The sequence below is a fragment of the Macaca thibetana genome, chromosome 14 (genome assembly GCF_024542745.1).
Source record: "Macaca thibetana thibetana isolate TM-01 chromosome 14, ASM2454274v1, whole genome shotgun sequence".
NCBI classification, from domain to species: Eukaryota; Metazoa; Chordata; class Mammalia; order Primates; family Cercopithecidae; genus Macaca; species Macaca thibetana.
In genome coordinates, this window is record NC_065591.1 from 33,939,499 (window position 1) to 33,965,014 (window position 25,516).

The following is a 25,516-nucleotide window of genomic DNA, read 5'->3' on the forward strand; positions in this document are numbered from 1 at the left end:
ACTGTGAACTCCTACAGGGGGAGGAAAGGAGGGACTGATTTTTTTAAGACTCAAAGGCAGCAATATTTAAAATAATTTTTAAAAATTATTGAAATTTTGCTCGAAGTAAATGGGACTACCTTCAAGTAGATTATAGTTTTACTTAGTTTAATTGGTAAATTGTAACTTTAAAGGATACTTAGATATTTGAACCTTCACTCATAACTAGGAAATATAAATTGTACCAAAGGACATCATTATACTTTTAAATACAGTAATCACTTCATAATATTAAGCTTCATAATATTAAGAAATTGAAAACTGAACACGAGGACTGGAAAGATAAGTGATGTGGGGTTGTAAAGAGGAGATTATGTCTTGCTTAGGGTCTATAAGACCTACTGTAGATCCTTAATAGTATTCAGACATGATTGGCTAAGGAGCAATTTGTGCTGAATTATCTCCCTTGAGTATTTCTGTCACTGAGAGTGATGGTGAAAGTGATCCATTTTCACTTTCACTCCAGTGACAGGAGAATTTTGCCAGTCAGACACCAACTGTGCTAATTAGAGTATTAAAATAAAAACAAGCATGGATCCCGTGCCAGTGTCAGTCAATATGTTCCACTCCTCTTTTTGTTTCAAGCCAAAAGAACACTAGTTTCTTTTCCTGATACTTCTTTCTTCTATTTTGAACATTGCTTTCCCAGCATCTTTGGTAAAGACTGAAGTCCATGGGATAGGGGTCCTGGATGAACTTGTGGGCAGTAGTTACTGAAGAAACTGACCCACAAGAGTAAAAAAGAAGGCAGAAAGAATAACCGGGGTTATTTAGAGAATCACTAGGTTGTTACATTCTCTGCAAGCACTTCGTTATTTAACCAGGTAAAGCATTGATGTTGTGAATGATCTTTTCCTCATAAATTAGAAAGCTCAAGAATATTCCTACCTGGGGGTGGTGGCTCATGCCTCTAATCCCAGCAATTTGGGAGGTTGAGGCATGTGGATCACCTGAGGTCAGAAGTTCGAGACCAGCCTGATCAACATGGAGAAACCCTGTCTCTACTAAAAATACAAAAAATTAGCTGGGCAGGGTGGCACATGCCTGTAATCCCAGCTACTGGGGAGGCTGAGGCAGGAGAATCACTTGAACCTGGGAAGCGAAGGTTGCGATGAGCTGAGATCGCACCACTGCACTCAAACCTGGGCGACCAGAGTGAAACTCCATCTCAAAAAAAGAAAAAAAAAAAACAAAAAAAAAAACCTGTAACATTATTCCTAATTACGAGCAGGTATGCATTCTTGATTGTGAGAAAAACAGCAGCAATACATTGCTCTGAATTGCTCAATGCTCTGAATTGCAGCTAGTGTACAAGAAACATGCAATGCTGTGAATGGCCACGGGAGCATGTGGTCCATGGGGACATGATTAGTTATGTATAGTAGTAGAGTAGAATAAAGGCTGAGAACCTCTGGTACATAGAGCCTAAGAAAGACCAATTTGTCAAATTGATTAGTCAGTTAAATATTTACCTTTAATATTCAACCTGTCTTTTGATAGAGCAACTGTATAAACCAAATCAATCACAATGTTTGAAGGCTGTTCTATAGGCTGAAAGGAAAGTTCAACTTTGCCTTTATATAAACACTAAGCTATTGAAATACGTACATTGTCACAAAGCTAATGAATGGTTAAGCTAGGACTAAATTATGGGCTCCAATAATAAAGTAGGGACAGAAGTGAGCAAAAAGAGGCAGGTAGTATCAGCAGCTGAAAGATGGTTTGAGCAGTTGAAAGATGTTTTGTTTACTATAATCATATTAATATAATTCACATTGTCCTTCAGTAGTAGTTCTTGGTTATGGGAAAGTAATATTATAGCTGGGAATAGTAAAAAATGGATGGCAGAGCCCTTTCAATTTCAATTTGGAAAATATTTTGTATTTTTAGATGAATATGGTGAATTTCATGTTTTGGAACTTACTACTGAAAACCTAATAACAACCTGCCTCAGGTTACCTGACACTCCTCAAACCCCTTCTGTTCCCTTGATTTTCCTCATCTTGTGAGTAGAACTTTCTTTCCAGCTGAAGCATGTTTAAGTCTTCCTTGAAGTTGGAAAGATGATTGCCACATTGGGTTCAAAGGGCTACATGTAAAATAACAAGAACAGGTCATGATATTATAATATTTTAAAAGAGTGCATATTAGAAACCATTAAAGGTAAAGTCCTTGAGACTCATATTCATGGAAAACCTGAAATGTGATTTATTCAGTTCAGTTTTTAGTATCCAAACAACATAAGTTATCAAGGTGAACTGTGATCAGACTATTTTTATAATTTATTTTAGGACACTTGGAAAACACTTAAAAGCTAAGGAAAGTAGGTACTTAAAATCTAATTTAAAAGGTAATATCCTCTCATTGTGAAATAAATGGAACATACGGAAAGTTGCAAGAATAAGACAAACATCCCTCAGAGTTCTAAAGGTCTACCATTTATTAAATAATAGATAACCAGTATTTAATATTTGTTGCATCTTCTTTCTTTTTTACTGATACTTGTGTGTTTTTTACACACACACACAAGTACAATTAGGATGTAACAATTTTAACTGCCTTTAAATTTCATATATTAGAACATTTTATAAATAATTAAATTTTATTTTACAATATAATTTTTAATAACTGTGTAGTATAGAAAGGAGTTTAAATGTATATTCAGTTTAACCAGAGTTTACTAAATTATTTATAATTTTTTCTTGCACAGGTTTTAGATACTTGTACAATGAGAATGAATCTAAATTTACCAGCCAGATATTTTTATGATTTGTATGGCAGAAAAATTGAAGATATTTCAAAAGGTAAGTGGCAGAGATTTTGTAAACCATTTGATAATATTTTGAAAGACATTTATATTTTGTTTTTACTTTGAACATTTAAAAGAAAAACATATAATAAAACATGTTTAATTATAACATGGATAAATATTCTTATACAAAGGGAAATCGTGAAAGGACATTAAGATTTTAGGAATTTTTTATTTCAAAACAAGTTTGGAGTTTTTTAAAAATTGACAGGTATTTTAACCTTAGTAAACCATAATTAAATAAAAGTAATTAATACATTTTTATAATGTTATAATGTAACGGCCAATTTATATAGGATACAGCTTTCCAAAGACAAAAATAAGAAATTGCATTACTGTATGATCACATAGAGGTTTTAAAACTGTTTTGGTCAACTTCTAGAGCTTTTTCAAAAGTTATGAAATGTAACAAATGTACCAAACTAACTGTAGTTCAGTTTGGAACCACTAGGAAGAACTCCAATAACCCATTACTCTCTACTAAGCGTGTATATCAGCAGTATGCTGGTAAATGTTATCAACTGACTCTGGAAAAAAAAAAAAAAGGCCTCGATTTGCAGCATTTAGCAACTTCATGGTGTAGGTGCTCGTACCATGACCAATTTCAAGCTACCACTGAATGCAGAGTTCAGAGGGAAGGGTTTTAACTCACTGAATAAAGTATTTGGAGAAGAGATGAGAACAATTGGCTTTTGCAGACTGGTACAAGTTGGCTCTAGCACATCAAAGTATATATCCCTTGTCACAGAATTGACGGATTAGAAATTAATTTGACAGTAGAGAAGTTCACTCACTAGGTTCTTGCATTACCAACTCTACTACTATGTAGTACTTATTCTGGACCAGGCACTATTCTAAGCTCATCACAAATATTAACTCTTTTAGCTCTCAGAGAAACTATAATTCCTATTTATTGCAATAACTGAGGTACAGAGAACTTAGGTAATTTGCTCAACATCACACAACTAGCAAGTGGTGGAGTTGGGACGCAAATCTTGGCAGGCTGGCTCCAGTAGCAGCGCTTTTAACCATTGTACTCTGTTCTCTCTCTCTCTTTCTGCCTCCCTCTCTCTTTCCACTTTAGTGTCTCATCTGTGTCAGAACTCCATTTGTTTTCCTAGTACTTTCCATACAGGATGTAATTATTGTATTGCTTTGTTACTTTTTTGTGTATATGCACGCTTCCTACCAGACTACAGACTTCCTGGGAACAGGCACTCAATAAATAGTACTTGGATTTTTGAATGAGTCTTATGTCACTCTCCCACATGATCTGTTTCTACCACAATGTAACGTAAAAGAGGGCAAAAACAGACACTAGCTTTGTTGTAATACTAGTAATAAGCACAGTGCCTGGGACATAGCTGACACTCATAAATGTGGCATGAATGAATTAAACTGTCTACTCTTGGACCTTTAGTTGGTTCCACTGTTATACTATTAAAAGTAACTCATCTTCAGTCAAGAAAAAAAAGTTATGAATTGTACTTTAAAGTAATTTCATTGTCTTTGTCCAAAGAGATTAGATATCCATCTAATATCTCTAAAGGTACTGTTTTGTTTTGCTAGCCTCATTTGTGAGTTTAAATTTCACATTCATGAGTTTAAACGTGTTATTGAAATGGTCCTATAATTTCATTCAAACTTTAACTCCATGCTTGGTGAGGGCAGGATATTAAATAACATGCCTTTAACTGCGAGGGTAGTGATTCAAACAACTGAAGTGATTTTGGGATGTGGCTACAGCAGATACTTACATTTGTTTCCCATTTTCTCACTTGTACTATATAAAAGCAGACTGTTTCCTTAATTTATCATCCTTCATTAATACTTACTGAATGATAACTATGATATTTTCATACTTATTGTTTCTAAGTCAAATTTTTTGGCCAAGGATTACATATGTGTGTATTCAGAAAGTAAATTTGTTTTTCCTGGCCTTTTTTTTTTTTTTTTTTTTTTTTTTGAGACAGAATTTCGCTCTGTCACCCAGGCTGGGGTGCAGTGGCCGGATCTCAGCTCACTGCAAGCTCCGCCTCCCGGGTTTAGGCCATTCTCCTGCCTCAGACTCCCGAGTAGCTGGGACTACAGGCGCCCGCCACCTCACCCGGCTAGTTTTTTGTATTTTTTAGTAGAGACGGGGTTTCACCGCGTTAGCCAGAATGGTCTTGATCTCCTGACCTCGTGATCCGCCCGTCTCGGCCTCCCAAAGTGCTGGGATTACAGGCTTGAGCCACCGCGCCCGGCCTTTCCTGGCCTTTTAAAAAATGTTGTTTTTTTTTTTTTTTTTTTTTTTTTTTTTTTTTTTTTTGAGACGGAGTCTCGCTCTGTCGCCCAGGCTGGAGTGCAGTGGCGCGATCTCGGCTCACTGCAAGCTCCGCCTCCCGGGTTCACGCCATTCTCCTGCCTCAGCCTCCCGAGTAGCTGGGACTACAGGCGCCCACAACCGCGCCCGGCTAATTTTTTGTATTTTTAGTAGAGACGGGGTTTCACCGTGGTCTCGATCTCCTGACCTTGTGATCCGCCCGCCTCGGCCTCCCAAAGTGCTGGGATTACAGGCGTGAGCCACCGCGCCCGGCGTAAAAAATGTTTTTATTAGATATCATAACTATTTTTCATTTTATTACATGTTTTTATCTGAAGATTTCAAATCTCCTGTAGATACCTACCCGTTATCTAGAAGGATTAGGTAAGGTTATTTATCTGCAAAACATGTAACACAAAGAATCCTTCCTTTTGTTCTTTGGGGTTAATAAGAGTGTCATTATTAAAGCTGATTTGTTTGTTTCTTGCATTTTTGTCTCCTCCTCCATTCCTCTTGCTAAGATTTTCTTTATGATCAACAATATTTTGAAATTACTCTTAAACTAGCATTAATAAAAATAAACAACATATTTTCTTAATACCCTATCTAGACTTGAATTATTTCCAGTTCACCTGGAATTAAAACATCAGATGTGAATAAAATGCTAGAATTGAAACTAAGGAATCTTCATTAAGATGAGATTTATATTTAGAAAGTTTATTTTTCTCCTCCCAAATATGGTATAGCAGCATTACTTATCAAAACAGAAAAGCACTGACTCTGAGATGTGATACTTCATGGATGCCAGAGGCATTCAGATTCATGCCTCATTCTTCACATATCCCAGAAGTGTGCTATTATCACATTTTAATGCATGCCTTGCCCTCTGTTTTTGCATCCTTGTAAAAGCTTATGCCAGGTGAAATTAGCCTGTGCAACCACTAACATGTGGAAGCATTACAAGTTCACTGGACTTAAAATATTTAAAGAAGCTAATCCTGTTGGAGGAACTTCCAGTCTGTAGCGCCCTAGTCACTTAACATTAGGTTTTTGAACTTCTGTTTTGTTTCTATGATGTTGTGCATCAAATGATTGAGGTCCCTAAACTTTTGTGTTTGATGGTCTTCTGGACTTCAACTTGGGAAAGGTCAAGTTTTATGTGAAAGTTGTCTTTTAATTTAAACAAATAAATGCTGATACTCTTGATTTGATGTATATCTCTTTTTTTTCTTGCTTTGTATCAGATCAGAAAAAATCTTTTAATAATGTCTAACGTTAAGATCATAGCAATTGCTTTTTATTTATAAGCACAGATTAGAACTGTAATTGTACCAAGGACTAAAAGCAACAGATACACAAAATAAAAATTTTCTCCTACTTATTGCTTCTTTTTTGGAATTAGATATACTTTCAAGTTTTCCTTCTATGCTGTGATAAATAAGCACATTTGATATAATATTAAACTACTTTTACTTTGTCAAGTAAACCTTGGAAAAGACAAACAGGATTGGCAAATTGCTTGTTTTTAGATTTTATTCTAAACCATAGACAATTTTTTTTTCCTGAGACTGTGTCTTGCTCTGTTGCCTAGGCTGGAGTGCAGTGGTGCAACCACAGCTCACTGCAGCCTTGAACTCCCAAGCTCAAGCAATCCTCCCACCTCAGCCTCCCCAGTAGCTGGGATTACAGGTGCAGGCCACTGTGCCTACTTTTTAAAAACAAATTTGTAGAGATGGACTCTCCCTCTGTTGCTCAGGCTGGTCTTGAACTTCTGGGTTCAAGCAATCCTCCTGCCTTGGCCTCCCAAAGTGCCGGTATTACAGGCATGATCCACCATCCTGGCTTTTTTTTTTTTTTCCTCCAGTAAAGACAGAGTTTAATTTATGTGAGGCTGGCCACATGGAAGAAGTCATTACTCAATTCAACCTCTACCACAGAAGATTTTAATAAAGAAATTTTTATTGTTACATGTGAAAAAGTTATTTTATTATGGTTCCTGTATAGATCTATCCTTTCTACAATATAAAGGAGTACACCTACTGGGTACAGATACCATATTCCTGCAGATGGTCAACATGCTGGTACATATACAGTTATTCCTTGGTGTCCGTGGGGGATTGGTTACTGGAGGCCTCTCCCATACTAACATCCACAGTTGCTCAAATCCGTTATATAAAATGGTGTAGTATTTGCATATAGCCTATGCATATCATCTTTTATACTTTAATCTCTAGCTTACTTATAATACCTAATACTGTGTAAATGTTATATAAATAGTTGTTACACTGTATTATTTTTAAACTTGTATTATTTTTATTTCTGTATTATTATTTTTTTAAAAAATATTTTTCACTCATACTTGGTTGAATCCAGGGATGTGGAACCCAATAAGATGGAGGGCCGATTATATACATATGCATAAAAAATACATTCTGCAAAATCACACCCACCAAAATAACAGGGATATGGGGAAACTAGGGTTTGGGAAAACCATTGAAAAGTCTATTTACCTTTAAAACCACAATACTATCTAAAATAATAATGATTAACTTAGGAGATAATGTAAATAGCTGGGTAGGCATCTTGGAGTGCAGCTTTAGAAGATATTAAAGCTGCACAAAAACAATAGAGTGTGAGACAATGCAGATGAAAGTGAAGTGGAGATTTGGGCCAGTGGGGCTTCCTTTAAGGAAGGCCCAGGAGGAAATGAAATTCCCACAATGAGAGAGTTATATAAGGCCAAGGATGCACCTTTCTGGGGTGGTAAGTACATCAGCCAAGCTAAGACGATTTTTTTTCTTTCCTGATAAATGATAGAATTCTACTACTTCTCTTTTGGCTTCCTTTGTTTAGGAAAAAGCACATATTTATTAACCAAACTTCAGTATCACTTTGACGTCATTCCTCTATTTACTAATTATATACGAGCTATTTGATGTTATACAAGCATTTCAAATGGAAGACAGATGTAGACAGTGTCTGATTTCAAGGGAGGTTTGAAATAACACACTCATTCCTCCTAACATTTCCAAACTTTTTGATCTCTTAACTTCTTTGGCTTAATTATTACATGATGGTGAACCAGAGGAGTCACTCTCCTTCTCAAGGGAGGAGATCCTTAGTCTGTTAGGACCTCTATGAGGGATCCATTCCAATAATCATACCCTCGTTCTTTGTCATAATGAGTACTGTTAAATTTACCCTAGTGGTTCTGAAATGAGTTAGAATACTACATTAATTAAATTGACTCCAAGATCATTCTAGACATACTGAATGTTCACTTCCTATTTCATTTCCTACCCCAAATTACACCCAGCAATACTGTCCAAAATAATTGTATATTCTCTGATAAATTTTTTGGAGATTCTGAAATTAGATTAAGTACAGGATTAATATATTTCATCATAAAATTCCAATAACATAGAGATGAATTTGAATGTTAGCTCTTGCCCATTATCAACTTTTTGTGGAGACATTAAAATTAAAAGAATAAAATTTCAAATAAAATCCAAAATTTTAAAGTCCACCCAGAAGCAAATTTCAAGATCAAATTATCTTACTTTTTTGAGTTAAAAACGAATAAAGTTTCAAACTCTTCAAGTTAAAGTGCAAAGAAATCAAAGTCCTAATTTTTATTCTTTCTGGTATCAGCCAGATGGCTTCTGGATGCCTGACTGGAGCTGGAATGTCTCCAGCAGCTACCGTCTGGGCTCCTAGAGTGGGTGTCATCCCTTAGGACCTCAGAAGTTGAATTAGGTCTACACCAACATTTTCATATGCCTTGTTTGCAAACCAACAAAATGATTATCACAACATCAACAACATAGCCGCACATTCACAACAGTAGCCACTCCCAGCAAATGTGGCCATTGCATGCAAAATGATGTTTCCAGGACCCTATGTTTGGGATAATTCAGACCCACATGATGGCTGCCAAAGACCCTAACAGAGACTAAGTGAGGAAAGGCAGACAAGAGAAAATATTATCGTCAGTCTTTCCAAGATGCCAGTTGGCCCATGCTGTTGACCAGGCTCTATGACCTGTGACCTAACTTCTTGGGAAGCAATCTCCCATTAAGACATTACTTATAGCATTATAAGTTTACAGTATCTTGAGGGAAAAATTGACCAGTGCACACTGTCTTCTGTCTCAAAGAGGCTGCACAAAGTGTTGGTTAAGTTCTCTGATTTTTGAACCAGAATTCAAATTCCAGTTATGCCACGGACTGTATGACCTTGGACAGATTACTTAACTTCTCTGAGAGTCAGTTTCCTTAAGGTAGGAATTATAGTATTTACCTTAACAACATTGCAAAGATTAAGTGAAATATATGTTAAGTCCTTAGAGCAAGTACCTGACACTTGGTAAACATTATAAGGTATAATGTTTCAATAGTATAAAATTAGCTTTCATCATTATTGCTGTTATTATTCTTTTTATTTTTTTTTTCTTTTGCAGTGGAGTCTTGCTCTTGTTGCCCAGGGTGGAGTGCAGTGGCGCGATCTCGGCTCACTGCAACCTCTGCCTCTTGCATTCAAGTGATTCTCTTGCTTCAGCCTCTTGAGTAGCTGGGATTACAGGCGCCTGCCCCCACACCCAGCTAATTTTTTTTGTATTTTTAGTAGAGATGGAATTTCACCATGTTGGCCAGGCTGGTCTTGAACTCCTGACCTCAGGTGATCCGCCCGCCTCAGCCTTCCAAAATGCTGGGATTACAAGCATGAGCCATCGAGCTCTTAAAGAGGGAACTGAGAGTTACAGTGTTTCATTCTTGCAACATCTGGAAGTTTGCATTGGTAGTAGCACCAGTCATAAAGACTTATTTGAGGTATCATTTTTCCCTTTTAAAGAATTCCAAACATCTTAATATTCTTTCTTTCTTTCTTTCTTTCTTTCCTTTTTCTGAGTCAGTGCTTCTAAACCCCATGCTCAACTGAGGGTGATCACTGTCTGGTTTCATAGCATCCATCTTGTCTTAGGAGTGGCATCTTCAATCATAGTGGTTGCTGTAACAGCCTCTGCCTATGGAATTATTTAAGCCTAAGAAATTTACTTCATGGGCACAGCTTCCCCCTCATCTCCACATCAGTTCCCACTGTAGAATAACTTTTGGCGGTTTTCCAAATTGAAGCAGGTATTCGTGTTTCTGAGGCTTATGTGCCAATGGTCCCAGTTAGGACCAACACTGCTGCCATTTCCTCCTAAGGACATGGTCTTTCCTCAGTTTTTTAATGCTCCTCCTCTTGAGTTAATGTTTCTGTCAGGCACCTCGTTTTCTGCAATGCTTAAGGTTTGCTTCTACTATACACTTCTTCCTTTCAGAAAGTTCCCTTTTCTAACAGGCTTGGAGTTAGCATTGTTTGCCACAATTGAGTATCTTCTTTTCTTTCATTAATACCTTCCTTTTGCTTTCTGGCCCATACTCATATTTTTCTAACATATGCCTCTAGATATTTTTTCTTACAGAGTCTCTCATAGTGAGAGATATGAAGTCAATCAGTTCTAAGTTTGTCAATAGCATCCTTTGTTCAAACCAGTCTTATCTATTTTCACTTCTGTTAATTAAATAATTCTACCCAGGATGTATTTCTCTCACAGTCTAACATCTAACTTGGATCTGGTGTCTTTGATCAATTATTGTTCTGCCTGAATTAACTGTAATGTAATTAATCTTGTCTTTGTCTTTCCTTAATCTCAGGCCCATCTATTTTTAGAGTTCACTCAGCACTTTTTTGTAATATTTTTACCAATCTTTCTTTCCAATTTGTCCAGATTTTATGTTTACTCTTTGTATAATTGTCCTATCCTCAAAAGAGATTCCTCAGAAGTGATCCCCAAAAGAGATTCTTACTATAAATTTATCTGTAATGTAAATACCAACTCTTCGAAGCGTTCGAGATCTTGTCTCCTCTAGGGGATTGTTCTCAGTCTGCTCTCCAAGATCTTATCTTGATTCTTCTAAAAGGTTTCACTGGGTCCCAGTTACTGTTTCTGATTTTGTAGCAAATAAAATATTTTACCCTTTTATAAGAACTTCTTTAAGAGTAATTAGACTTGAATGGGTCTCCCTCTCCTGACGTTTAGGATCTCAGGTTTTAGCATGTTTGTGTGTGTTTCCTACCTGTCAAATATGTGTGTGCTTGGGTCAGACATGTACCATTTTTCTAGGGAAATTTCTGATCTCCTCCAGCTAAATCAGTTTGTCTTCTTTAATTTTATTTTCATGCATACACTGTTCTCTTCTGATCATAATAATTAAGCATATTTTCAAGCCACTTTACTTTCTCCTTGATTCCTTTAGCAATCTGATTCCTAGATTAGCAACACTTCCTTCGAATAGTTTCTGTACCTTAACTGAAGAAGATAGAGTGTTCCTTTTACGTAAAAAGTCTATCACCTTTCTGTAGGTGAAGCCACAGTTTGGGTTTATGAAATTTAGAACCATGGTTAAAATTTATATGATAAAATCTAAAGCCTACTTTGATTGGTGGAGGTTACTTTAAAAGTTTATCAACAAGCCACGTGAATCTAATGTTAGCTCATCCACATTTCCTTTTCGGCTCAGAATACAGTTGACTATAACATAATGAAGAGTAGAACTGAAGGCAGCATATGTAATGCTTCCTATCTAGGCCCAATATTAACAATTTAAAGACAGAACGTCACCATCATGTGCGTAGAACTCAGTTGCCATTATCCTTGAAAGTGCTGGTCTACAGATTTGCCTTCAAGATACAGAAAAGCAGCAAATATTGTTCCACCTTGCAACGCCTAAAATAATGTAACCCCAATCTCAAACTTGCCTGAAGTTTCAGGTGAAGTTCACAGCTTGGTTAAGTAAACAGTAGCAGCCTGCACAGTAAGGAAGTCATGATCAGCTAGTAGAGCTAAGTCCTCCACAGCCCACCTGAATATACTAATGCCATATCCAATCTCAACATTGTCTGAAGGTCAAGACTGTTGGAAGATAATCCCAGCTGCATTTAGTTGCTTTGACCCATCAAGCTCAAAATCTGTGTAGTCTTTGCTTATTAGAAAATTTAAGGTCAGTTTCCCTATTCTCTATATACAGGTCTGTTAGTAAAAATACAACTACAAAACTGTATATTCAACTACATGACCCAATATAGGCAGCTAGACACCACTGAAGTTAAAGGCAAACAAACAAATCTTAAAGCCCTACATAGCGCTTGCATATTAAAGCACCATCAAAACATGACGCCACTCAGTCAAAGCCCCTTCATAAGTCTCGAACATTTTTGTTATTTGCTCTCCAACATCACTTCTGTATTTCTCAAGGTTTCAGACCAATTTGACCCCATAAGTATAGCACTTTCCTGAGTTTTGTGAGACATCTAGAAATTATTTAACCTGAAGGAGTAGTATAAATCCCAGAATTTGTAGCCAGCTGGTCAGAAGTGAGAGTGGCATGGGGATTCCCAAACATGTGGCTGTTGTCTTAAGTAAAGACAGTTTTGTGGAGGATTGGACTGTACTCTTAACCTTGCAAACTACTTGCAGTGAATTCACACTTCCCAATTTCAAAACTTACTACAAGTAAAACTACAGCAATTCAAAGAGTGTGGTATTGGCATAAGGACAGGCATATAGACCCATGGAATAGAATTCAGAGTCCAGAAATAAACCAATACATCTGTGACTAATTGACTTTTGACAAAGGTGTCAAGACCATTCACTGGGAAAAGAATAGTGTCTTCAATCAGTGGTGCTGGTAGAACTGGATATCCACATGTAAAAGACTGAAGTTGGACCCATACTTCACACCATAAACGTGAATTAACTCAAAATGGACCAGCAATCTAAATAAAAGGGCAAAAACCATAAAACTCGTAAATAAACGTAGGTGCACATTTTCACGACTGTGGATCTGGCAATCAGTTCTTAGACGTGATATCAAAAGTATGAGCAAAAACAAGAAAAAAATAACTAAATTGGACTTCATTAATTTTGGAATTTTTGTGCACCAAAGGACATTATCAAGAAAGTGAAAAGACAAACCATAGAATGGAAAAAATATTTGCAAATTATCTATCTGAAAAGGGTTTAAACCTAGACTATATAAGGAACTCATGCTCAACAACAAAAAACAAACAATTCAATTTAAAAATTGGCAAAGGACTTGAATCAATGTTTTCCCGAAGAAGTTATACAAATGGCAACAAGCACATGAAAAGACACTCAGTATCCTCAATCATTAGGGAAATGCAAGTCAAAATTACAATGAAGTACTACTTCACACGTATTGGGATGGCTATAATAAAACTCACACACACACAAACACACACACACACACAGAGAGAGAGAGAGAGAGAATAACAAGTGTTGTTGAGGATGTAAAGAAAGTGGAAGGAACCCTCACACATAGCTTGTGGAAATGGAAAATGGTGCAGCTACTTTGGAAAACAATTTGATGAGTCCTCCAAAAGAAAAACACAGAATTACCACATGGCCCTGTAATCCCACTCCTAGATATTTAGGCAAAAAAATTAAAAACAGGTACTCAAACAAGTATATGTACATGCATGTTTATAGCAACACTACACATAATAGCCAAAAGCCAAATGTCCATGAATGTTCATGAAGTCAAATGTCCTATGACTGTAGGAACAGATGGTAGTATATACATACAATGGAATGTTATTCAGCTATGAAAAGGAATGAAGTACTGATAATGCTACAGTATGAGTGAACCTCGAAAACATGCTCAGTGAAAGAAGCCAGACATAAAAGGTAACATATTGTATGATTCCATTTATTTGAAACATCCAGAGTGAATGAATCCACAGAGACAGAATGCAGATTGGTGTTTGTCATGGCCTGAGGGAAAAGGAGACTAGGGAGAGGCTGCTTAATGTATAAGTGGTTTTACTTTGGAATGATGGAAATGTTTTGGAACTGTATAGAGGTAGTGGTTGCACATTTTAAATCTACTAAATGCCACTGAGCTCTTCACTTTAAAATGGTCAATTTTATATTATGTGAATTTCACCTCCATAAATTATTTAAAAAAAAAAGACAAATGGAGCAGAATCGATTTGCCCCACTTGTTCCAGCCAAGGTCACCCTAGCTCAGCTGACAGCCAGCTGATTCCAAGACATGTGAGCAAGCCCAGCCAAGACCAGCAGAACCACCCTGTTAATTTGCAGACTCATGAGCTAAGTGAATGCTTATTGTTTTATGCCACTGAGTTTTGTGGTGGTTTGTTGTGCAACATTACTGTGGCAATACGTACCAAATATAGTAAGCTATTTGTACTTCTTAAATGTTATCACATAATCTTTATTCACTGTTTAGACAGCTAAAATCTATTCCTAAATCTTAATCCTTGGTATTGTCAGAGTAATCTCCCTAAATATCCCTCATTTTTTTTGTTGTTGTTCAAAATCTTACATTTCAGGAGAATCTGTACATTCTCGATTTTCACATTCAAGAAACTTCACTATGTGATCTTGCTCAGTCATCCGACTTAATCACCCACAACTCACAAGTACCCAACATGGACCTTTAGTTGTAGCTAGATCAGTCTTTTTAATGTTCCAGACAGTTCAGTGACACGTGGGATGCCCAGCTTCCCTACCATACTTTATGCTATTTTCTGCCCACTTGGAATAATCTTCCAATTCTCCATCTATTCAAAGTTCAGTGAATTGTGTCAGTTAGGATATATTATATTATTTTATGGTAACAAATGACTCCACAACTTTTAGTGTATTATTTTGCCCTATAACTTTCAGTGGCTTATACAAATGTATTATTTTTCACTCATGCTACATGTTGGTGTGGGTTGACTGCAGCCCAACATGACTGCATGTCAAAGCAAGTCACATGCCGTCTTCTTAATTCAACAGTGTGAGGATGTCTGACCCTTCTAAGGGGAAGAGCATTTCAAGTGACACATCTAAACCTGACATGAATAAGGTGGGAAGTGTACTTTTCCTTCAGGGAGGGGCAGCAAATACTTTGAATAATAATGGAATACACTGTATTCATTATACATTATACACTCTTTTCTAAAATTGGTATTAGTTATATATTGCTGCCTGACAAATTGTCCCAAAATTTAGCAGCTTAAAGAAAAAAAACACATACTATTTCTCAATTTTTGTGGGTCAGGAATTCAGGCATGGCTTAGGTGGGCTCTCTGAGTTTTTTACAAGGAAGGTCAGCCTGCAAAGTTTTAAAATATTATTTACATCCTACTTTATTTATTTTGTTTACTAATACCTTCTTTTCATAACCTCTTTTGATTTTTTTCTGTATCATAAACCATAAAATTGTTTATATAGTATTTCTGTTTTGTGTATTGTACTTATTTCTTTAACTAAAGAGAACTTTTTGTCTTTTACTTTTAAAAAAATCTCCAAAACTCTCCTAATATCTATGATGGAACTGGGCATATCATAGGTCCTCAAAAATATTAATATTCAAATAAATAATTATTAAACATAGTCTATGTTATAGTGCCTAAAACATAGTAAGAAATGAAAATACTTTTAAGTGAATGAATTAATTAGGATTCCAAAATATCTTTGTTGAATTAAATTTGCAATGAATTACTCACTATTAACTGCTTTTTGTTGGTAGTTTTCATGCGTAGTGTTTCACTGACCACTCTGAGTAGTATTTTGCTACATTCAATAGGACTTTAAAAGCTAGAAGATTCTCATTTTTGATACTCGATGTAATATAAGACAAATGATAATGACTATTTTTTTTCAATATCTGCTCCAGAACAGTGTTGTTGATTGATTTACTTTTGATTTCAGCATCAGAAGGGCCTTTGGTGATCACCAAAATCTCACTTTGTTCATTAATCTCCTCTAAATTGTCTGCAACAAGTGTCCGTCACTTGTTGCAGACAATTTAGTCACTTGTCCGTCACTGCTTGTTCCATTTCTGACAGCTATACTTTCTCTAAAAAATCTGTTTCTCTAAAAAAAAGTATTTTTCTCTAAAAAAAGTATTTTTCTCTAAAAAAAGTATTTTTCTCTAAAAAAGTATTTTTTAGAGAAAAAAAAGTATTTTTTTTAGAGAAAGTATTTTTTTAGAGAAAAAAGTATTTTTTTAGAAAAAAAGTATTTTTTAGAAAAAAAGTATTTTTAAGAAAATTTTTAAGAAAATTTTTTAGAAATTTTTTTAGAAAATTTTTTAGAAAAAAAGTATTTTTTAGAAAAAAGTATTTTTTTAGAGAAAAAGTATTTTTTTAGAGAAAAAAGTATTTTTTTTAGAGAAAAAAGTATTTTTTTAGAGAAAAATTTTTTCTCTAAAAAATACTTTCTTCTCTAAAAAATCTGTTTTATATCTAATGGAAATCTGTTCTTTTAAATATTTATCATTGGTCCTGAAATTAATTCCTAGTTTGTGATTGCCTTTCATATATTTGAATATGTTTCATTTAAGTGTTTTGAGGTTAGATATCCCTAGTCTCTTCAACTATTTGTCTGGCTCCTCATCATCCTGCTCACTCTTCTCTGTTCTATCTAGTTATTTCAGTATTCCTCTTTGTGGGGCCCTAAATTATACACAATTTTCCAGGTCAATCAATGGTGAGTAAAACAGCCCTACCCTCTCTTTTTTTCCAGGTCATTATGTTACCTAAAATTGCATTATTATTCCTATTAGACACATCATATAATTGATCTATATTGAACTTGCAGCCAATGAAAGCCCCCAAATTTATTCTCATAATTTGCTTTTAAGCTGCTTCTTTCTTATCTTGTACTTGTACTGCTAGTTGTTTAGATGTGAGAACAGAACTTTACATATGAATTCCTACTAAACTTCTACCTCTAAGGTTTTTATTTAGTAGTTTAGCCTGTCCAGATCTTTCAGATATTTAATCTGTCACCTAAGAATTTAAATTTAGTAAGCATACCAACTTTACCCTGTTCAAGTTATTATAAAAATGTTGACTGGGCTGTGATTAGGGCAGAGATTTACAGTATGCTAATAGTCCTGCTTCAGATTGTATTAATCCTCCAAGAATATGGTTATTTAGTGGAGTCTGCAAGCTCACTTATCTCTAACTTAGACATAAGTCTTTTAATTTTATCATTCTACTAACACTATTTTAAAAATGATTTCATTCTTTCATAGCTTGCATACTGAACCAATACTTTAATTGTATCATGGTCTGAATGGCATTCATGATTTGATTTCTTTGTTCCCAACTTCTCTATCTTTACTTCATGTAATTTTTAAACGAAATCCTTGCTTTTTCAAAATCCTTAAGTATTACTGACTCCTTCCACTCTTCACTCAAATCACTTTGTTTCTGTTTCTCAAACACTCTCCTTCTTGCCCCAGTACCTTATCACATGTTTCCTCAGCTTGGATTTTCTCTCACCATATCCTCTTGGCAGGCTATTGCCTACTCATGTTAAGGTCTTTATTTAAATATTACTTCTGAGAAACTTTCCTAACACTCTCTTGCTCCCATTCCCCTTCCCTATCTCATCTAGGGTGGTATATTTCTTATTGTTATCCATAGAAACGGAACCTGTTTATAGTCGCTCTCTCTCTCTCTGTCTCTATTTGTCTCTGTTTCTCTCTCAATTTGTTTTAAGGAATTGGTTCATGTGATTATGGAAGCTGAGAAGACTCAAGCTCTATAGTTGGCAAGCTGGAGATCCAGTAGAATCTATGCATAGTTAGTTACAATCCGAGTTACTCAACCTTTTTGTTCTATTAGGGCCCTCATTTGATTGAATGAGGCCCACCGACGTTAAAGAGGCCAATCTTCTTTACTTAGTCTACTGATTCAAATATTTATCTTATCCAAATGCTTAAACATCCTCACAGACACACTCAGAATAATGTTCAGCCAAATGTCTGGGTACCTTGTGATCCCATCAAGTTGGCGCATAAAAGTAGCCTTTACAGATGGGCACCCCTCTTACATTCATAGCACCCTGTGTATGGTAATTATTACAACTGCAATTAATAAAACTTCTTGGAGAGTTATTTGTTTAATGTCTGTCTTTCATCTAGACTGTAAATTACATGAGGGTGAAGATTTTATAAACTTCTCTGTATTCCCCTGTTCAGCATAGAGCTAAATAATATAGTAGATATTGTAAAATAGTATAAAAATTAGGGGACTGGGCATGGTGGCTCACACCTGTAATCCCAGCATTTTGGGAGGCCAAGGTGGATGGATCACAAGGTTAAGAGATTGAGACCATCCTGGCCAACATGGTGAAACCCCATGTCTGCTAAAAATACAAAAATTAGCTGGGCATGGTGGTGCGCACCTGTAATCCCAGCTACTTGGGAGGCTGAGACAGGAGAATCGCTTGAACCCAGGAGGTGGAGGTTGCAGTGAGCTGAGATTGCGCCACTGCACTCCAGCCTGGCGACAGAGCGAGACTCTGTCTCAAAAAAAATTAGGGATGCTGCCTAACATAAGTGGAAAATTCAGGCAATGAGAGAGGGTCTAGGTGTAGTCAAAATGCTTCCTCCTCCTTGGATGCTCTAAAAATGCCTAGTACTATTCTTGTACATCTAGCACTGCTCCTGTTCTGCCAAATGTGGAATTCTGCAATAGTTCTGACAGTTGAGGCTCCAGGAACAGCATTACTAATGAAAATTTATATCTAACGGAAATCTATTCTTTCAGAGGGTTTAGGGGGCTTTAGGGGTTTGGGGGGTGACTCAAAATGATATAAACTGCAGCATACAGTCAAGCCCCAGGCAGAGAGATGTGTATGTATGTGTGTGTGTGTGTGTGTGTGTGTGTGTGTGTAAAGATTCCTTTTATAACTTTCTTCAGGAAATAAATTGTGAGCCAAGGCAGCATCCACTCATAACTTTTTTTTTTTTGCCTTGTTTTGGATACTAAGTAATATAATTCTCTTTGACTTTTAAATAGAATCATTTAAAAACAAGCAATCATGAATTCTAAATAGAGGACTTAAATAGGAGGTTTGTAAACATTACATGATCTCCTACCTTGTCTCCTACAGATACACCCATTTATCTGGGAAGGGGCATACAGATTTGGCAGTACCTTTCTTAAAGACAATAGATGGTAGCCACAGTGTATTGTGACCTATTTCCCACTGGAAGAAATATTGTTTATATGTTGGTGTAGGAAATCTCAAGCTCCATGTAGGGAGCTCGAATCTCTCTCCATACAAGAATCTCTCTCTCTGTTCATTAAATATTTTTTTAGTAGTCAGTGATCCCATGTTGGGTCCTAATGATTACTGTATGTTTTCCTGAGGGTTCACAAACCGTTTTATAATCTGTTCTACAACTTTTTAGGGAATTAACATTAGGCTTATAGATAAAGTTTTTTCTTTAAATTTAAGTGTATTTGCCTCTCTTCAGTCCTTGAGTTCCTTAGAATTTACCTTTACTTTTCAAATTTTATGAAATGTAAAAATTTAGGTCTCTTGCTGAAGAAGGGTGCCAAGTGCTGGCAGTAATTAATCAGTCCCTAAATCTCTCTAGGGCAAGACTTGGTGTATACAAAGGCAGCCAGTTAAGAGCCTGTTGTCTCAGAAAGATGCTGCTCAGGAAGTCTTCATTCCTTGGAATTGTGGTCTCTTTGACTTTGCCTTGGTTCCAGGATTTCTTAGACATGGTCCTCAGGGTCTTCTAGTGACTTCGTCTACCCATGTTGCTTATATCAAAAACAGAATGTAGTTAAGTAACCACTGATTTATATTTTTACTATTGATCTACAGAGGTTGTCAAGAATGTTGCTAAGGCTTGAGTTTTGAAAGTATTTTAGTGGCAGTTGGAGATCTCCCATTATATAACTGGATCACTGTCATCTTTTATTAAATATGTGAAGGCAGAATTGTGCAATCTGAACATTCACAAAGTAGTCTAATCTATCTGTAGACTCTTTAATCTTTGTCAGAAATTCCCTGTTGAAATCTTTAAAACATAGGCTCTCTTTTATATTCATGAAGATATAATCATCACTCCTAGTTTTTGTTGGGGTAAACTTGTTTTAGTCATTCATGTAATTTTTAAACCAAATCCTTGCTTTTTCAAAATCCTTGTTTGTCTTTCTGTCTTCAGGTTTTTATGTCTCTTATTTTTCAGCCTTAGAACTCTAAAGTCAAAACTCCTATTCTGACTCTAATGACTTGTCCATGATCCCAGAAGTTTATTATAAAATATATTGTAATAAGTATAATTGCCAATGAAAACAGCCTAATTGCTACTACCTGTTATAAAACAATGTCTTACGTAGCTCTCAGCATTTCAAAGTTATGTAAAAGAACACGACTCAGCAGAGATTCTCTTTCTCCTAAGAGTTTTTAGGAGAAGAAATCATAGACAAAAATATGTAAAAACACTAATTATAGAAGATTCTGTCTTTGTGAAACAAAGGTGGAGAAATAAATGTCAAAGGGAATCCTCCATTTTTGTTGCTGAAACGATTAAGGCTTTTTTTAGTCTATCACATTTAAAGTATAAATCTCTCATGACATATTTATTTACATCTTAAATAAATCATTAAAATATAAGTAATATGTTGACTTAGTATTTACATTCAAGGGCACCAAACTGTTTTACCCACATTGGCTGACTTCTAAGTCTGTCTGAATTAGGTATGTTTGTTCTGGGTGTTATTATTATTCCTACTTTGAGTCTTAAAAGAAGGAAATAAAAGAACAAAAAGGTTAACTACATCTTTAGATTTGTATGAATGTGACCATACAATGTAACAGTGGAATTTCAAGACATTTTACAATTAGCTTGCTTTTGAATATTATTTACATATGTAAGTGCTTTGTGTAATTGATTTTATTCCTAAGTTTTACTGTGTTTTCTATTACTTATTTTCTGACTGAGTCAAAAGTTAATTTGTGCCTAATTTAATACCATGTGGGTTAAACTTTTTGGGATAGTAATATAAATACAAATACTCTGAAGTAATAAAAATGTCAGTTATTAGATCAAGTAATTATATAATGACATTTCTGAAGACCATTACTTCTATTTTGTGTTAGATTTATTTGTTGAGTTCTGTGCATTATACTTCCTAAAACTAAGATAATACTTGAAGTTTTTGTACAGAGCTTTAAAGTTTACAATACCACGTCATGCATATTCAATTTTATGTATTGGTATAGGCCATGGCCACATAAAAATTGGCTAGGTGTAGTTAATTCTCAATATTTCTTTAAGTAATCTTAAATTGCATGTATACCAAACCAATTATTTTACATTACTACTAAATGTCAAATATTTTAGATGTCCAAGAAATTGCGTTCACAAAATCCTTGTATTTTCAAAGGCACACACACTATTATTTTTGTTGAAGGGAAAAGAAAGATCAGACAATAGAATCCCAGCTTATTTCTACTTGTATAAATCAAGTCATTTAAATAAATGAATTGTGTATGGTGACCTGTTCTACCAATGTGCTACTGGGGATGTATGAAAAAAAGATGTGCATGGTGGTGGAAGTAGAAAGAGGCATAAAGCGTATTGGAAAACTACCAAATGTCCCCTGCAAATGGGCCCTATTCAGAATCAGTAAGCGTATGATGAGTGAAGTGGTTTTGAATATCGCCTTTAGATTCCATGCTGTTACAAGGCCAGCCCTGAACATGGCAACTCTTATTTCCACACACAGTACCTCTTCACTCTCAATTTAACCCCCAAATCTGATGAACCCATTACTCCATACTTGATTTCATGGAACAAGGAGTAGATATAGTTACAAATGATCAATCACAAGCCGTGAACCAAAGCAGCAAGGCATTAACAATTCACACCATTTCGGTCCACTTGCTCAAGCAGAAGATGTGCCAGCATATTTAATGCACAGCTACTTCGTTCAGTTTAAGAAAAAAACATGACTCAGGCTGCATTTTCGAAATGGAGAGGACTTTCTAAGATTTCATACCTCCTAAGCCTTAATGTCAACATTCATCCACACATGAGTAATTAAAATAACCAGGTGTCCTATAAAGGTCATAATGTCCAAATTAAATTTTACTCAGGTAAAAACAATATGACCTATGAAATTCCTCCCTTCAATGCATCACTATTCTGTTTGATCCTATCATACAAATCAATGTCTCTTACAGCAGTATTATAACACTGTAGACCCCACAGGCAATATGCCGTCAGTTTAATAGGATCACTGAAAAACTAAAGCAGCTGTGAAAGATTGCTCTAAGTATAGCAATCGTGTGCTTGTCATTTTGTTCAGTGGAGGAAAAATCCAAATTTGGGTAGGCATCCGTATTTAAGAAAACGACTGCTAAATCTTTTCTCATAAGTACCTTAGGGACAATAAGATTTGACATATAGCATGTAAACAAAAGTACACAGCAGCTGTTAGTTTAGTTTTGTTTGGATAAAAATACACTGATATAAATCAAGCAACACAGGAGACAGTGTGTTCTCCATCATTCAATCTTCCCTGCAGACCATGCTTTTGAATGGTGTCTAATGGTTGCTGTGGGACCAGGAGCTTTCCAGCTATTACCCAAAGCTGGGTAAGGAACATTAAAATACACACATACCTTGGCACTAGCTCAAACTCCCTGCAGTCATACTTCCTGGAATGGGAAGCAGTCGCATCTAAGTATCTTTTAAGAATTTACTTTGTTTTGACCAAAGAAGACTTTTTAGGTCAACTTCATTAAAAAAAAAAAAAAAAATGCCAGTTGGACTGGTTAAACTGGTGGGAAATTTCCAAATGCCTTGGTGTATTTCTAAATGATATCTTGTTAGCAATAGTCAAGTATTTTAGAAGTTGGACCTGCAGCTTGCTGCCAAAGAGTATATAGAAGTTTCTTTATAGGTAACTATACTCTGGGCAGTGTGCTTTTCTTTCATAGTCTTATGTACTCTGACTGAAATGTGAAAATTACAATATTATGTAAATTATGGTTATGGATATTTAATTGTCATGACTTTTAATTTTTTTGTAAGCAAGTTATTAAAGCCTTTGATTATTCCCTGTGCTTCCTGAAATGCTATTAATAAAAAATCCTGATCTTTGTAGCTTTCCATATTAGATTGAAATGCAGTATGCAAAGTAGCCCTTTCAATGTAGGATGTTGCTTTTGGAGAGGGATATATATTCCCTAGGTATAGATCATGACAGAATATTCCAGTCTAAATCTGATAGACAAATTTGATTAGCTTTGTGGTTTCTCTTTAGAGGGATTTTTGGTTCCTTGTCATGTACTTCCTCCATCATGTATCCCAAATAAGTTCACGCTTCTTATCAGTGATGAAATAGTTTTAATTTAAGATCCTCTTGAAGACTGAACACTTTATTTTCTTATTTAACATTTGAACTCGTTTTTGGGGTTCTTAGAAGAAATTACCTTTTTTATTTAAAATAGTTATTTTGACCTTAATCTAATATTATTACTCTGCATTTAAATTTTATTATGTGCCTTTTTCTATAGAAGCATGATTTATGACAAGGTAGGATAAAGTATGTAAGGGTTTTCCAAGGACTTCTAAAAAATACCCATCTCTGGCCTTCTGTCTAGTTAATGCTTCCTTCCCAAATCTTATGGCTTTCTTTTTATATTTATTTTCCTCCTTAGTCTTCATAATCATATAAGGAAAATTAAAATAAAAACAGTTGCACACATCCTAAATATGCTTTGAAATTCAGGAATATTCATGTTTATTTAACAACTTTGGATCAAATTTTTTTAAGTTATAGAAAGTTACAGTTTCTAAATGATCGTAGATAGTTATAGTTATGTTCTTAAAACTTACCCAGAAGACTGTCTACAGTGTATCTGCAGTAACATTTATTCATCTGGTAGACATTTGTTGAGCACTGCTTTCACCGAACTAAAAAATACGGCTTCAAACTCCAGAAGGTTTCAGGATTTACTGGGGGATGAAGGTGGGAGGGGAGAAGATATGAACTAATACAAATTGATAAGAAAAAAGAAACAAAAAACAACAACAACAAAAAAGAGAGAATGCTATGGGAGGCATAGAGAAGGGAGCAATTAATTCCACCTAAATCATTTAGGATATTTTGCCAGAGGTGGTAACATTTGATATGAGCCTTGAAGGATAAGAATATATTAATAGGTGGGAAAAGAGGGGAGAAAATGGGAAAGGAATGAAACAGTGTGAGTGAGAAAGGTGTCAGTTGATAATTATGAAATTAATATAGCTACTAGTTTTGTTTATATAATCTGTTTACCCATGATGCTCACTTCCAGCTCTGTCCAGTTAAGTTACTCTTTTTGGTCACATGAGTTATCAACAGCCTCAGTCTTAGCGCCAAACTCATTGAAATGATTGGATTAATTTTCATTTTGCCATATAATCATAACTTGAGATGAAACAAAAGGAATAAAAAGTAATAATCCACATAGCTTTTCATCTTTCCAGGGGTGGAAATGATCCCAGTGAAATGATTCCATTTGACTGATATATGCATAATTGCTAAATTTAAGGGATGATCAACTTCCAAACCATTTAATATGAAATGTTGAGGGCTAGCTTAATGAAAATACAGAAAAGAGAAGTTCTTACCACAATCATGCGAACAGGAAAAACTAGGTAGAACACCTGTAATACAGGCCTTTCGCATAAGAAGAAATGTTTATGTGTTGTTATGCACACAAATATTAAAAGACCACAGGATAACCTTCTTGAATGAGGCAATATTTCTACGTAATAGTTTGAAGACAGAGAAGCACATGGTTGGAAGGACACAAAAATAATAAGGGAAAAAGGGAACTCTACATAAAAGAGAAGAAAACCATTGGTTAAGAGTACTTATGAGCTATGATTTGGTATAGAATATTAGGAATATCCACTAAAACACTTAAATAACTAATTCACATCCATGTTAAAATCTATGGTTGAGGTTAAAAAGTCAAGCGACTTCTTTTTTTAAAAAATCAATTATTCAATAATATTTTAAAAGTACATTTTAGGCCAAGGCTCCTTTTTAAATGGACAGTTCTTTAATTCTAACTGCTTAATAAATATTATTATTTTTTAGTATAACATGGGCTGATTTATATATCCTTTTTAAGTACTTAGGCGTATCATTTTCTGTTTTCTGTACCTTCCTAGTTAGTGGAAACATTGTTTGTTCTTGGAGTGTGCTTTGTCTTCCTTTTCAAGAAGATCATCAAAGTTACTAGTTTGCAGCTTCCAAAAAGAAAGAGCCTTCTAATCCCTAGTTCAGAGGCTAACCTTTATTAGTGCTCTCGTGGTTATAATGAGGACCCTGCTTCCAGCAGGGAGATTCTGGAATACTGAACAGATTATTCAACAAGTTCAGAGCAGATTCTGAAGTCCCTTATAAAACCTGCTTGTGAATACTGCTTTCTTTGCTTTGCTGTTTCTGGTTTCCATAGTATTCCTAAT

At 35.3% G+C, this 25,516-nt stretch overlaps 2 protein-coding genes across 5 annotated transcripts in view; one reads left to right on the plus strand and one right to left on the minus strand.

Annotated features, from left to right (window-relative positions):
- DNAJC24 (DnaJ heat shock protein family (Hsp40) member C24) overlaps window positions 1-25,516 on the minus strand; it is a 940,502-nt gene that overhangs the window by 143,755 nt on the left and 771,231 nt on the right. The gene's annotated exons all lie outside the window — the stretch shown is intronic.
- LOC126936347 (doublecortin domain-containing protein 1) overlaps window positions 2,754-25,516 on the plus strand; it is a 404,995-nt gene continuing 382,232 nt past the window's right edge. For 3 of the 4 annotated variants that reach the window (XM_050759023.1, XM_050759018.1, XM_050759019.1), the window contains exon 1: window positions 2,754-2,843. In XM_050759023.1, coding sequence (XP_050614980.1) covers window positions 2,768-2,843 — 76 coding nt within the window. In that variant the 5' untranslated portion in view covers window positions 2,754-2,767. The remainder of the gene's footprint in view (window positions 2,844-25,516) is intronic. The other variant, XM_050759020.1, reaches the window with a different exon arrangement.